Here is a 15,660-nt window from a genome sequence, read left to right as displayed (position 1 = left end):
ATCCCCTCTCTACCTTGGTTAGGGCCCGGTGGTGACCGTATAGCCTTCAGCATGGGTTCAGACCCCCTCTCTACCTTGGTTAGGGCCCGGTGGTGACCGTATAACCTTCAGCATGGGTTCAGACCCCCTCTCTACCTTGGTTAGGGCCTGGTGGTGACCGTATAGTCTTCAGCATGGGTTCAGACCCCCTCTCTACCTTGGTTAGGGCCTGGTGGTGACCGTACAGCCTTCAGCATGGGTTCAGACCCCCTCTCTACCTTGGTTAGGGCCTGGTGGTGACCGTATAGCCTTCAGCATGGGTTCAGATCCCCTATCTTGGTTAGGGCCCGGTGGTGACCGTATAGCCTTCAGCATGGGTTCAGACCCCATCTCTACCTTGGTTAGGGCCTGGTGGTGACCGTACAGCCTTCAGCATGGGTTCAGACCCCCTCTCTACCTTGGTTAGGGCCCGGTGGTGACCTTACAGCCTTCAGCATGGGTTCAGATCCCCTCTCTACCTTGGTTAGGGCCTGGTGGTGACCGTATAGCCTTCAGCATGGGTTCAGATCCCCTCTCTATCTTGGTTAGGGCCCGGTGGTGACCTTACAGCCTTCAGCATGGGTTCAGACCCCCTCTCTATCTTGGTTAGGGCCCGGTGGTGACCTTACAGCCTTCAGCATGGGTTCAGACCCCCTCTCTACCTTGGTTAGGGCCCGGTGGTGACCGTATAGCCTTCAGCATGGGTTCAGACCCCCTCTCTACCTTGGTTAGGGCCCGGTGGTGACCTTACAGCCTTCAGCATGGGTTCAGACCCCCTCTCTACCTTGGTTAGGGCCCGGTGGTGACCGTATAACCTTCAGCATGGGTTCAGACCCCCTCTCTACTTTGGTTAGGGCCCGGTGGTGACCTTACAGCCTTCAGCCCTACTGGATAACAGTATCCTCCTGTAGTGCCACTGGTTTGTATGTGAACAGATGAAGTACCAACAAACAGTGAGCACAACCATTGGCCAAAGAAATACCATCACCTAAACATGCACGTTCTAACACAAAGAAAAGGGCTGTGCCAGGTCTCACTGGGAAACGATAACAAGCTACGTAAGAAGCATATCACAACGGAATAATTACATTCATTTAAATCATGTTTTGTTTGGCTTTTCTCACAATCATGGTAGAGAGAGTTATTAGAGGGAATTAGCAATTAAACGTTTATTCCAAGTACATTTAATTACGGAATTAATTTGTAATGAAAACATAGGCCTCAAAAAATGACAATCCTGCAGTAGACGAAACTTGAAAATAGTTCCACCACATGTCCGAAACACTCATTCAGAGTAAATGTTGTAAGGAATATCATACTCCCTTCTTGTCCCATCTCCAATCCATCTAAGAAATGAACCTATACACCACATAAACAAATGAATTGATGTCAATGGGGGTAAACCTATAGGTGGAAACAGTGATGCACGACACAGCACAGACCAACAGCATGAGGATTGTTCTTCACGTAGAACAATATGTACGATTGAATCTGTACAGTTTAAATAGTAATCTCCTTTAATAATAGTAAAATTGTCTGCATATCTTTATGAATAAAATGTCAAAGCAATCAATTATACAAAAACAATTACAACATTGATATAAATCTTCTTCGTTTATTTATCAGAAAACATAATAGTGTGTTTATAGCAGGAACGACTAGTTAAATGTCCTATTTGAGTTGAAGTAAAGGTACCTTTTAATAATAGAAAATGACTCAAGTAAAAGCGAAAATCACCCAGTAAAATACAACTTGAGTAAAAGTATCTGGTTTTAAATGTACTTTAAGTACAATGGTGGAAAAAGTACTTAACTGTTAGGTTAAAGTAAAGGCTATAAATCAAATTCCCCCGACGGCATGATTTTCTCTTCGTTTAAAAAAAAATAATATTATTTACGGATAGCCAGGGGCACACTCCAACGCACAGAAGTCAAAAACACACCAAGGGATAATAAATGTAACAGTCCTCTACAGGTTTGTACCTGTTGATTTGATTTGATTTTTTCACCGTGGCCTTCACCCAAAGAATGCTGAACCAGTTTATTTTAGGGGAAAATGACAGAGATGTTTATACCGATCACGGAAAGAGGTTTGCAACTTGCGTAACCTCTCTTTCTGCTTCTTTATTTTCCATAAAGAATGATTCAGAGATTCTTATCATCATTTCTATATGATTACACTGTACGAGTATCTGTACGAGTATCTGTTAACCTTGTGTATGGAACTGAATTACTTGTATACTCTCTAAATGAATACAGTGAACTGGGATGTGAATTACTGTATCCTCTCTAAATGAATACAGTGAACTGGGATGTGAATTACTTGTCCTCTCACTGGGATGTGCGTCAAGTCAGAAAAGCATCGTACTTGGCTTGAAGAAGTAAATTATTTTAAAATGAATGAGAGAAGTATTACTCTACTTGAAGAAGTATATCATTATATTATGAATGAGATAAGTATTAGTCTACTTGGCTTGAAGAAGTATATCATTGTATTATGACTGAGTGAAGTATCGAACAGATGTCTATAGAACAGACTTCGTTCTCCTTTAGTTAAGGCCTCAGAATCACCATGACAACTCATCGCCAGTCCAAATTAATGCAATATTATAACTTCAAAAGGATTTACATACAGTTGAAGTGGGAAGTTTACAAACACTTAGGTTGGAGTCATTAAAACTCGTTTTTCAACCACTCCACAAATGTCTTGTTAACAAACTACAGTTTTGGCAAGTCGGTTAGGACATCTACTTTGTGCATGACACAAGTTGACTGTGCCTTTAAACAGCTGGGAAAATTCCAGAAAATGATGTCATGGCTTTAGACATTTCGAACGTTTGACCCAAATTAAACAATTTAAAGGCAATGCTACCAAATACTAATTGAGTGTATGTAAACTTCTGACCCACTGGGAATGTGATGAAAGAAAGAAAAGCTGAAATAAATAATTCTCTCTACTAATTATTCTGACATTTCACATTCTTAAAATAAAGTGGTGATCCTAACTGACCCAAGACAGGGATTTTTTTACTAGGATTAAATGTCAGGAATTGTGAAAAACTGAGTTGAAATGTATTCGGCTGAGGTGTATGTAAACTTCTGACTTCAACTGTACGTACAGTAAGTACATCCTGTTTCAACAACACACATAATTCGATGTTTGGAGGATCCTCATGATGTGTGTTTATCACTAACGGTGTTGTTTGTACACAGAGCAGGCTGTATGTTTTGGAGGATCCTCACGGTGTTGTTTGTACACAGAGCAGGCTGTACGTTTGCTGTGGGATCTGGGGAGTTGCTGTTCATCTATGTTTCCGTCCCAAATGGCACCCTATTCCCTTTATTGTGCACTACATTTGACAAGGGCCCATAGTGCTCTGGCCAAAAGTAGTGCACTATATAGAGAATAGGGTGCTATTTATGACGCATCCTCAGCATTAGAAAGAAAAGAAGAAAAAACAACGTTTCTTACAAAAAGTGACAACCCGTTTATCTCTCCTTATAGAGAAGAGATGTGATGAAAACGGATTCCTCTCGTATCCTGTCTACGGCCGGCAGGGCATTCAGCTAACTCATTATGGACACTTACTCTATATGCTGTAGTATGAACGGCTGTTAAGAGTTGAGAGGTCATGGCTTAGGATCCAGCTGTTAAGAGTTGAGAGGTCACGGCTTAGGATCCAGCTGTTAAGAGTTGAGAGGTCACGGTTTAGGATCCAGCTGTTAAGAGTTGAGAGGTCACGGCTTAGGATCCAGCTGTTAAGAGTTGAGAGGTCACGGCTTAGGATCCAGCTGTTAAGAGTTGAGAGGTCACGGTTTAAGAACCAGCTGTTAAGAGTTGAGAGGTCACGGTTTAAGAACCAGCTGTTAAGAGTTGAGAGGTCACGGTTAAGAGTTGAGAGGTCACGGTTTAGGATCCAGCTGTTAAGAGTTGAGAGGTCACGGCTTAGGATCCAGCTGTTAAGAGTTGAGAGGTCACGGCTTAGGATCCAGCTGTTAAGAGAACAGGTCTGTCAACACTGAGGCAGACAGTCAGTCAGTCAGCCAGCCAGTCAGGCAGACAGTCAGTCAGCCAATCAGTTAGCCAGTCAGCCAGCCAGTCAGTCAGTCAGTCAGTCAGCCAATCAGTCAGCCAGCCAGTCAGCCAGCCAGTCGGTCAGTCAGCCAGCCAGCCAGTCAGCCAGCCAGTCAGTCAGTCAGGCAGACAGTCAGTCAGCCAATCAGTTAGCCAGTCAGCCAGCCAGCCAGTCAGCCAGTCAGTCAGTCAGCCAATCAGTCAGCCAGTCAGCCAGCCAGCCAGTCAGCCAGCCAGCCAGCCAGTCAGTCAGCCAGCCAGCCAGCCAGCCAGCCAGCCAGCCAGTCAGCCAGCCAGCCAGCCAGCCAGTCAGCCAGCCAGTCAGCCAGCCAGCCAGTCAGCCAGCCAGCCAGCCAGCCAGCCAGCCAGTCAGCCAGCCAGTCAGCCAGCCAGCCAGCCAGCCAGTCAGCCAGCCAGCCAGCCAGCCAGTCAGCCAGTCAGTCAGTCTCTTCTCCACGTGTTGGATATCTTCTATTATAAACAACTTCAACAACTTACAAAAGAATTGAAGCTGAAGTTGGGATTTTATTTCAGGAATAAGGCCTGTTAGGGTTGGTTGGCCTTCTCTAGTCACTCGTAGGCTCAGTCACTGGTGTACTTTTATTTATAAAGCCATTTTGGGTTTACTACCATTTTATTTGGGCATTTTTATTGTTCAGAAATGTGGTGTGTACTCTCTTCGTTCTCAGGACTTTATCCTGATGACGGTTCCAAATGTCCGAACTGAATTTGGTAAAAGGGCTTTTATGTACTCTGCACCATCGCCTGGAAACGCCTTACAAAATACTTTAAACTGGAAGAACTTGGTCCCAATTGGTGTTTTTAAATCACTGATGGAGGATTTTGAGGCTGATTCCCTGACCTGTCAATGTTTTTAATTAGCTGTTTTTGATTATGTTATACTCTTGTGAATTCTATTGGTTTTAACTAGATTACTAGTAGTTTATCATGTTGTTTGTCTGTCATTTTTTGTAATGACTTGGCGCTGCCTATCTTGGCCAGGACGCTCTTGAAAAAAAGAGATTTTAAATCTCAATGAGCCCTTCCTGGTTAAATAAAGGTTTAAATAATAATCAAATAAACTGGGTGTTTCCAGCCCTGAATGCTGATTGGCTGACAGCCATGGTATATCAGACCGTATACCACATGTACGACAAAACATTTATTTTTACTGCTCTAATTACATTGGTAACCAGTTTATAATAGCAATAAGGCACCTCGGGGGGTTTGTGGTATATGGCCAATATACCACACCCCACTCATGGCTTATTGCTTAATTAAGTACCATCAGGATGTTAAACAGACCAAGAGATCAAAGAGACCAGATCAGCTCTGGCATATTGGAATCAATGACCGTGGAGACATCACAAATGGCAACCTATTCCCTATACAGTACACTATTGTAGACCATGGCATCAAAGTGCTAGACTATATATAGGGAATAGGCTACCAATTGGTCCGCACCCATGACATGACAGGACAGGAGACAAACTGCTACTCAACTAAGAGAAACAACTGCATAAAGATGAGAAAGAAATGAAAGATATATACTGTACTGTACTGCGAATCTCTCTGAAAATGAGAATGTTTGCTAAGTGACTACATTGTCGAAGAGTAAATGCAAGTAGAGGCATTAATAATAATGACAGTAATAAAGGTATCAACAGGCTGATGATCGTACCGAGACTGTCAACACTTCAGAGACGTTACATCCTTGTTTCTCCCCATTAGAAATGTCATAATATTCATAGATGTGTGTGCAGGAGAGAAGCTTGCTTAGTGTGTGTGTGTGTGTGTGTGTGTGTGTGTGTGTGTGTGTGTGTGTGTGTGTGTGTGTGTGTGTGTGTGTGTGTGTGTGTGTGTGTGTGTGTGTGTGTGTGTGTGTGTGTGTGTGTGTGTGTGTGTGCGTGTGTGTGTGTGTTGGGCTGAAGGGCAGCCAGCCAGCCAGGCAGTAGAGGTGGACCGGGGAAGCAGTTAGAGGGAAGCGGAGTAGCAGGGCTGGGGGCTCAGAGGTCAGTGGTAACCTTGGCGGTGAGGGCCTGGATACGACTGGTGTTACAGCTCTTACAGAGGACATGGCCGTCCAGAGGGTAACAGCCCTGGTTGTCCCCCTCAGACAGCAGAGAACCACAGTCCTGCAGGGGAGAGACAAACACACACACACATCTGCCACCATGCTCTAGCAAACATTATACATGGCTGATATACACAGAGTTAACCAAACATTATGATCTTTCCATGACATAATGACCAGGTGAATCCAGGTGAAAGCTATGATCCCTTATTGATGTCACCTGTTAAATCCACTTCAATCAGTGTAGATGAAGGAGGAGGAGACATTGTTAAAGAAGGATTTTTAAGCCTTGAGACAATTGAGAAATGGATTGTGTCTGTGTGCCATTCAGAGGGTGAATGGGCAAGACAAAATATACTGCTCAAAAAAATGAAGGGAACACTAAAATAACACATCCTAGATCTGAATGAAAGAAATAATCTTATTAAATACTTTTTTCTTTACATAGTTGAATGTGCTGACAACAAAATCACACAAAAATAATCAATGGAAATCTAATTTATCAACCCATGGAGGTCTGGCTTTGGAGTCACACTCAAAATTAAAGTGGAAAACCACACTACAGGTTGATCCAACTTTGATGTAATGTCCTTAAAACAAGTCAAAATGAGGCTCAGTAGTGTGTGTGGCCTCCACGTGCCTGTATGACCTCCCTACAACGCCTGGGCATGCTCCTGATGAGGTGGCGGATGGTCTCCTGAGGGATCTCCTCCCAGACCTGGACTAAAGCATCCGCCAACTCCTGGACAGTCTGTGGTGCAACGTGGCGTTGGTGGATGGAGCGAGACATGATGTCCCAGATGTGCTCAATTGGATTCAGGTCTGGGGAATGGGCGGGCCAGTCCATAGCATCAATGCCTTCCTCTTGCAGGAACTGCTGACACACTCCAGCCACATGAGGTCTAGCATTGTCTTGCATTAGGAGGAACCCAGGGCCAACCGCACCAGCATATGGTCTCACAAGGAGTCTGAGGATCTCATCTCGGTACCTAATGGCAGTCAGGCTACCTCTGGCGAGCACATGGAGGGCTGTGCGGCCCCCCAAAGAAATGCCACCCCACACCATGACTGACCCACCGCCAAACCGGTCATGCTGGAGGATGTTGCAGGCAGCAGAACGTTCTCCACGGCGTCTCCAGACTCTGTCACGTCTGTCACGTGCTCAGTGTGAACCTGCTTTCATCTGTGAAGAGCACAGGGCGCCAGTGGCGAATTTGCCAATCTTGGTGTTCTCTGGCAAATGCCAAACGTCCTGCATTTATTTTACATTTTTTATTTTTAGTCATTTAGCAGACGCTCTTATCCAGAGCGACTTACAGTAGTGAATGCATACATTTCATACATTTTTTTTTTCTGTGCTGGCCCCCCGTGGGAATCGAACCCACAACCCTGGCGTTGCAAACACCATGCTCTACCAACTGAGCTACAGGGAAGGCGTGGTGCATGGTGTTGGACTGTAAGCACAACCCCCACCTGTGTACGTCGGGCCCTCATACCACCCTCATGGAGTCTGTTTCTGACCGTTTGAGAAGACACATGCACATTTGTGGCCTGCTGGAGGTCATTTTGCAGGGCTCTGGCAGTGCTCCTCCTGCTCCTCCTTGCACAAAGGCGGAGGTAGCGGTCCTTCTGCTGGGTTGTTGCCCTCCTACGGCCTCCTCCACGTCTCCTGATGTACTGGCCTGTCTCCTGGTAGCGCCTCCATGCTCTGGACACTACACTGACAGACACAGCAAACCTTCTTGCCACAGCTCGCATTGATGTGCCATCCTGGATGAGCTGCACTACCTGAGCCATTTGTGTGGGTTGTAGACTCCGTCTCATGCTACCACTAGAGTGAAAGCACCGCCAGCATTCAAAAGTGACCAAAACATCAGCCAGGAAGCATAGGAACTGAGAAGTGGTCTGTGGTCACCACCTGCAGAACCACTCCTTTATTGGGGGGTGTCTTGCTAATTGCCTCTAATTTCCACCTGTTGTCTATTCCATTTGCACAACAGCATGTGAAATGTATTGTCAATCAGTGTTGCTTCCTAAGTGGACAGTTTGATTTCACAGAAGTGTGATTGACTTGGAGTTACATTGTGTTGTTTAAGTGTTCCCTTTATTTTTTTGAGCAGTGTATTTAAGTGCCTTTGAACGGGGTATGGTAGTAGGTGCCAGGCGCAACGGTTTGTGTTAAGAACTGCAACGCTGCTGGGTTTTTCACGCTCAACATTTTCCCGTGTGTATCAAGAATGGTCCACCACCCAAAGGACATCCAGCCAACTTGACACAACTGTGGGGAAGCATTGGAGTCAACATGGACCAGCATCCCTGTGGAACGCTGTCGACACCTTGTAGAGTCCATGACCCTGACGAATTGAGGCTGTTCTGACTCAATATTAGGAAGGTGTTCTTAATGTTTTGTACACAGTGTACAGTGGTAACATTGTAGATACACACCTCACAGTGGTAACACTGTAGATACACACCTCACAGTGGTAACACTGTAGATACACACCTCACAGTGGCAACACTGTAGATACACACCTCACAGTGGTAACACTGTATAGTAGATACACACCTCACAGTGGTAACACTGTATAGTAGATACACACCTCACAGTGGTAACACTATAGATACACACCTCACAGTGGTAACACTGTAGATACACACCTCACAGTGGTAACACTGTAGATACACACCTCACAGTGGTAACACTGTAGATACACACCTCACAGCGGTAACACTGTAGATACACACCTCACAGTGGTAACACTGTAGATACACACCTCACAGCGGTAACACTGTATAGTAGATACACACCTCACAGAGGTAACACTGTAGATACACACCTCACAGTGGTAACACTGTATAGTAGATACACACCTCACAGCGGTAACACTGTATAGTAGATACACACCTCACAGTGGTAACACTGTATAGTAGATACACACCTCACAGAGGTAACACTGTATAGTAGATACACACCTCACAGCGATAACACTGTATAGTAGATACACACCTCACAGCGATAACACTGTAGATACACACCTCACAGCGGTAACACTGTAGATACACACCTCACAGAGGTAACACTGTAGATACACACCTCACAGTGGTAACACTGTAGATACACACCTCACAGTGGTAACACTGTATAGTAGATACACACCTCACAGTGGTAACACTGTAGATACACACCTCACAGAGGTAACACTGTAGATACACACCTCACAGTGGTAACACTGTAGATACACACCTCACAGTGGTAACACTGTAGATACACACCTCACAGTGGTAACACTGTAGATACACACCTCACAGCGGTAACACTGTATAGTAGATACACACCTCACAGTGGTAACACTGTAGATACACACCTCACAGAGGTAACACTGTATAGTAGATACACACCTCACAGTGGTAACACTATATATACACACCTCACAGTGGTAACACTGTATAGTAGATACACACCTCACAGTGGTAACACTGTATAGTAGATACACACCTCACAGTGGTAACACTGTAGATACACACCTCACAGAGGTAACACTGTAGATGCACACCTCACAGTGGTAACACTGTATAGTAGATACACACCTCACAGTGGTAACACTGTATAGTAGATACACACCTCACAGTGGTAACACTGTATAGTAGATACACACCTCACAGTGGTAACACTGTATAGTAGATACACACCTCACAGTGGTAACACTGTAGATACACACCTCACAGTGGTAACACTGTAGATACACACCTCACAGTGGTAACACTATAGATACACACCTCACAGTGGTAACACTGTATAGTAGATACACACCTCACAGCGGTAACACTGTAGATACACACCTCACAGTGGTAACACTGTATAGCAGATACACACCTCACAGAGGTAACACTGTAGATACACACCTCACAGCGGTAACACTGTAGATACACACCTCACAGTGGTAACACTGTATAGTAGATACACACCTCACAGAGGTAACACTGTATAGTAGATACACACCTCACAGTGGTAACACTGTAGATACACACCTCACAGCGGTAACACTGTATAGTAGATACACACCTCACAGTGGTAACACTGTAGATACACACCTCACAGTGGTAACACTGTATAGTAGATACACACCTCACAGTGGTAACACTGTAGATACACACCTCACAGAGGTAACACTGTATAGTAGATACACACCTCACAGTGGTAACACTGTAGATACACACCTCACAGTGGTAACACTATAGATACACACCTCACAGTGGTAACACTGTAGATACACACCTCACAGCGGTAACACTGTATAGTAGATACACACCTCACAGCGGTAACACTGTAGATACACACCTCACAGCGATAACACTGTATAGTAGATACACACCTCACAGTGGTAACACTGTAGATACACACCTCACAGAGGTAACACTGTATAGTAGATACACACCTCACAGAGGTAACATTGTAGATACACACCTCACAGCGGTAACACTGTATAGTAGATACACACTTTACAGAGGTAACACTGTAGATACACACCTCACAGAGGTAACACTGTATAGTAGATACACACCTCACAGTGGTAACACTGTAGATACACACCTCACAGAGGAAACACTGTAGATACACACCTCACAGTGGTAACACTGTAGATACACACCTCACAGTGGTAACACTGTAGATACACACCTCACAGTGGTAACACTGTAGATACACACCTCACAGTGGTAACACTGTAGATACACACCTCACAGTGGTAACACTGTAGATACACACCTCACAGTGGTAACACTGTAGATACACACCTCACAGAGGTAACACTGTATAGTAGATACACACCTCACAGTGGTAACACTGTAGATACACACCTCACAGAGGAAACACTGTAGATACACACCTCACAGTGGTAACACTGTAGATACACACCTCACAGTGGTAACACTGTAGATACACACCTCACAGTGGTAACACTGTATAGTAGATACACACCTCACAGTGGTAACACTGTAGATACACACCTCACAGAGGAAACACTGTAGATACACACCTCACAGAGGCAACACTGTAGATACACACCTCACAGTGGTAACACTGTAGATACACACCTCACAGTGGTAACACTGTATAGTAGATACACACCTCACAGAGGTAACACTGTAGATACACACCTCACAGCGGAAACACTGTAGATACACACCTCACAGAGGTAACACTGTAGATACACACCTCACAGCGGTAACACTGTATAGTAGATACACACCTCACAGTGGTAACACTGTAGATACACAGCTCACAGCGGTAACACTGTATAGTAGATACACACCTCACAGAGGTAACACTGTAGATACACACCTCACAGCGGTAACACTGTATAGTAGATACACACCTCACAGAGGTAACACTGTAGATACACACCTCACAGTGGTAACACTGTATAGTAGATACACACCTCACAGCGGTAACACTATAGATACACACCTCACAGCGGTAACACTGCACGTGGAAGTCCCGATCCAAGGCGACGATACGAACAGTCTCTTCCTGGCCTGGAGCTGGCATGATGGGCTCAGAACACACACAGCAACGAGGGGCAAACTTCCTAATGGGGGAGACAGAGAGAGAGACAGAAGAGAGACAGAGAGACAGAGGAGACAGAGAGACAGAGAAGAGAGACAGAGAAAGAGAGACAGAGAAAGAGAGACAGAGGAGAGAGAGAGACAAAGACGAGAAAAAGAGACAGAGACAGAGAAAGAGAGACAGAGGAGACAGAGAGAGAGACAGAGACCGAGAGACAGAGAAAGAGAGTGAGACAGAGGAGAAAGAGAGAGAGAGAGAGGGACAGGAGAGAGAGAGAGAGGGACAGGAGAGAGACAGAGAGGCCCAGAGAGCCCCAGGACAGCAACACAATTAGACCTAAGCAAACTGGAATGTTATTTGGCCCTAAACAGAGAGTACACAATAGCAGAATACCTGACCACTGTGACTGACCCAAAATGAAGAAAATCCTTGACTATGTACAGACTCAGTGAGCATAGCCTTGCTATTGAGAAAGGTCACCGAAGGCCCACAACATGAGGTGGAAACTTGAGGTGCACTTCCTAACCTCCTGCCAAATGTATGACCATATTAGAGACACATATTTCCCTCAGATTACACAGATACACAAAGAGTTCGAAAACAAACCCAATTTTGATAAACTCCCATATCTACTGGGTGAAATACCACAGTGTGACATCACAGCAGCAAGATTTGTGACCTGTTGCCACAAGAAAAGGTCAACCAGTGAAGAACAAACACCACTGTAAATACAACCCATATTTATGTTTATTTATTTTCCCTTTTGTACTTTAACTATTTTTACATCGTTACAACACCGTATATAGACACAATATGACATTTGAAATGTCTCTATTCTTTTACATTTATGTGTTTATTTCCCTTGTTTACTTCCTGTCTATTCCACTTGTTTACTTCCTGTCTATTTCACTTGCTTTGGCAATTTAAACAGATGTCTCCCATGCCAATAAAGCTCTCTGAATTGAATTGAATTGAGAGAGTGAGAGAGAGCAAGAGAGAAGATAGAGAGCAGATTTTAATACAAATACTACTGCCTTTAGGTCATTGAACTAAAGTCATATAGGAAAATGCTACTGGAGAAACAGGCCTCTCTAACAAGAATACCCATGAGGAAGTGAAGACAGCTCTGAGGTTTCTGCTCCTATCAGGTGATTGGACACGAGGCTCAGCGAACGGCTCAGAACCAGGAAGTGAACCAGGAAGTGAGGTAGGTGGTGGCTTTGTGATTGGCTCAGAAGCAGGAAGTGAGGTGGGTGGTAGCCTCGTGAGATTACAGCTCTAGCAGTGAAAGAAAAAAGCCTAATCTGTTCTTCAACACAAAGAAAAGCTTTATTGAGGTCAGGCTTGTGATGAGGAAGTAACTCTACACGACTCTCCTTCACTTACTGAATGTGAGGTAGTGAGAGTGACATTTGTACTTCTGTTTCTCTTCTCATAAACTAGGCATTAATGTATAGGTTATGTATTACATACGTGTGTGTGTGTGTGTGTGTGTGTGTGTGTGTGTGTGTGTGTGTGTGTGTGTGTGTGTGTGTGTGTTGATGGCAATGTGCGGGTGAGTGTTTGTCCGTCCGTGTGAGTTGGGGGCAGCCCCCCCTTACTTGTGGAAGTCGTCGATGCAGTGGATGTGATTGGCAGCGTCCACAGTGAAGGGTATACCGTCCAGGCTGCGGTGGCACACCACACAGGTGAAGCAGTGTGGGTGGTAAGCCTTCCCTGTAGCCCGCAGGATTCGCTCCATGATGGGCTTACTGCAGATGTTACAGGACTCCAGGGTGTTCTGAAACACACACAGAGAGAGAGAGAGAGAGAGAGAGAGAGAGAGAGAGACAGAGAGGGAGGGAGAGAGGGAGAGAGAGAGAGAGAGAGAGAGGAATAAATCAATCAAGTCTTTTTTAATTGACCCTTAGGAACATGTCATTCTGCTGTTGAGTCTGAGGTCTGGCCTCCGCAGCCATGTAGGAGGGAGAGAGAGAGATCAAAGCCAAAGGAACGGAATTATATTAAGATATATATATAGATGGGAAGAAAGTAGTGTAGAAATCTACCAAAAAAAACTATTAGGCAACAACAAATTCAATCCCTTCTAGACAACTTCTTGGACAAAACGGTTCACTGTAATAGTGAAGGTGTAAACTTGGCAGTAGAAAACTTAAACAGTATATTTGATCTATTTCAGCTTCTTTATAAAATTAAAACAATTCAAGCAGACAATCTAAGAAAATGAACAACAATGACAAATGCTTTGATGAAGAATGCAACAAAAAAAACCTAAGAAAGAAATGTAGAAACCAATAACATAGAGACCCAGAAAACCTGAGTCTAGTCCTTCACTATGGTGAATCACTAAAACAATACAGAAATACACTACGGGAAATGAAGGAACAGCACGTCAGAAATCAGCTCAATGTAATTGAAGAATCCATAGACTCTAACCACTTCTGGGATCAAATACAAATCTTAGAATCAACTATTAAAGACTACCAGAACCCACTGGATTCTCCAATTACATTGAAATGAACTACAGGACAAAATACAAACCCTCCAACACCAAAAAGGCCTGTGGTGTTGATGGTATCCTCAATGAAATGATAAAATATACAGACCACAAATTCCATTTGGCTAAACTAAAACTCTTTAACATCATCCTCAGCTCTGGCATCTTCCCCACTATGTTGGAACCAAGGACTGATCATCCCAATCCACAAGAGTGGAGACAAATTTGACCTCAATAACTACCGTGGGATATGCATCAACAGCAACCTTGAGAAAATCCTCTGCATGATCATTAACAGCAGACTAGACTAGTACATTTCCTCACCGATGTGTTTTTGTTACGTGTTTGTTTGGTCTTCGTCCCCGTTGCCTTTACACGGTACGCCGTAATTTGGGGCATAATAAAAAAATATATTACGCATTTCTGCGCCTGTCTCCCGATCCCTTCATACCAACGTGACAGTACTGAGCAAATGTCAAATTGTATTTTTACCAAATTACCGTAAAACAGACCACGTATTCACGTATTAACTGACAAACAAACAAACCAAAACAAGGCAAAGTCTTCTTCATGCTTTGTTGATTCCCAAAACGTTTCGGACTCAATTTTGCTTGAGGGTCTGCTATACAAACTGATGGAAAGGGGTGTTGGGGGGTAAAACATACTACATTATAAAATCCATGTACACAAACAACAAGTGTGCGGTTAAAGTTGGCAAAAACACACACATTTCTTTCCACAGGGCCGTGGGGTGAGACAGGGATGCAGCTTGAGCCCCACTCTCTTCAACATATATATCAACGAATTGGCGAGGGCACTAGAACAATCTGCAGCACCTGGCCTCACCCCACTAGTCAAATATCTACTGTTTTCTGATGATCTGGTGCTTCTGTCCCCAACCAAGGAGGGCCTACAGCAGCATCTAGATCTTCTGCACAGATTCTGCCAGACCTGGGCCCTGACAGACCTGGGCCCTGACCTGACAGACCTGGGCCCTGACCTGACAGACCTGGGCCCTGACAGACCTGGGCCCTGACAGACCTGGGCCCTGACAGACCTGGGCCCTGACCTGACAGACCTGGGCCCTGACAGACCTGGGCCCTGACAGACCTGGGCCCTGACCTGACAGACCTGGGCCCTGACAGACCTGGGCCCTGACAGACCTGGGCCCTGACAGACCTGGGCCCTGACAGTAAATCTCAGTAAGACCAAAATATCTAGACAGCGTTGCCCTAGAACACACAAAAAAACGATATGTACCTCGGCCTAAACATCAGCACCACAGGTAACTTCCTAAAAACTGTGAAGGTCCTTCTACCCCATCAAAAGGAGCGTGTCTGTAATTACACTGGGCTCATCACCCTGCATTTCTGTAATTACACTGGGCACATCACCCTGCATGTCTGTAATTACACTGGGCACATCACCCTG

The 15,660-nt window shown here is 44.7% G+C and overlaps 1 protein-coding gene across 4 annotated transcripts in view; it reads right to left on the bottom strand.

Moving 5' to 3' along the window:
* Nucleotides 1-4,841: 4,841 nt before the first annotated feature.
* The window catches only part of lpp (LIM domain containing preferred translocation partner in lipoma), a 519,001-nt gene continuing 508,182 nt past the window's right edge, over nucleotides 4,842-15,660 (bottom strand). For all 4 annotated transcript variants that reach the window (XM_045697474.1, XM_045697472.1, XM_045697476.1 and 1 more), the window contains 3 exons: nucleotides 13,334-13,512; nucleotides 11,634-11,754; nucleotides 4,842-6,227 (listed from right to left, as the gene is read on the bottom strand). In XM_045697474.1, coding sequence (XP_045553430.1) covers nucleotides 6,099-6,227; nucleotides 11,634-11,754; nucleotides 13,334-13,512 — 429 coding nt within the window. In that variant the 3' untranslated portion in view covers nucleotides 4,842-6,098. The remainder of the gene's footprint in view (nucleotides 6,228-11,633; nucleotides 11,755-13,333; nucleotides 13,513-15,660) is intronic.

This window comes from Salmo salar, chromosome ssa16 (assembly GCF_905237065.1).
Source record: "Salmo salar chromosome ssa16, Ssal_v3.1, whole genome shotgun sequence".
Lineage (NCBI taxonomy): Eukaryota > Metazoa > Chordata > Actinopteri > Salmoniformes > Salmonidae > Salmo > Salmo salar.
Note: the sequence above shows the minus strand (reverse complement) of the source record. Positions and strands in the feature narration are given on the sequence as shown.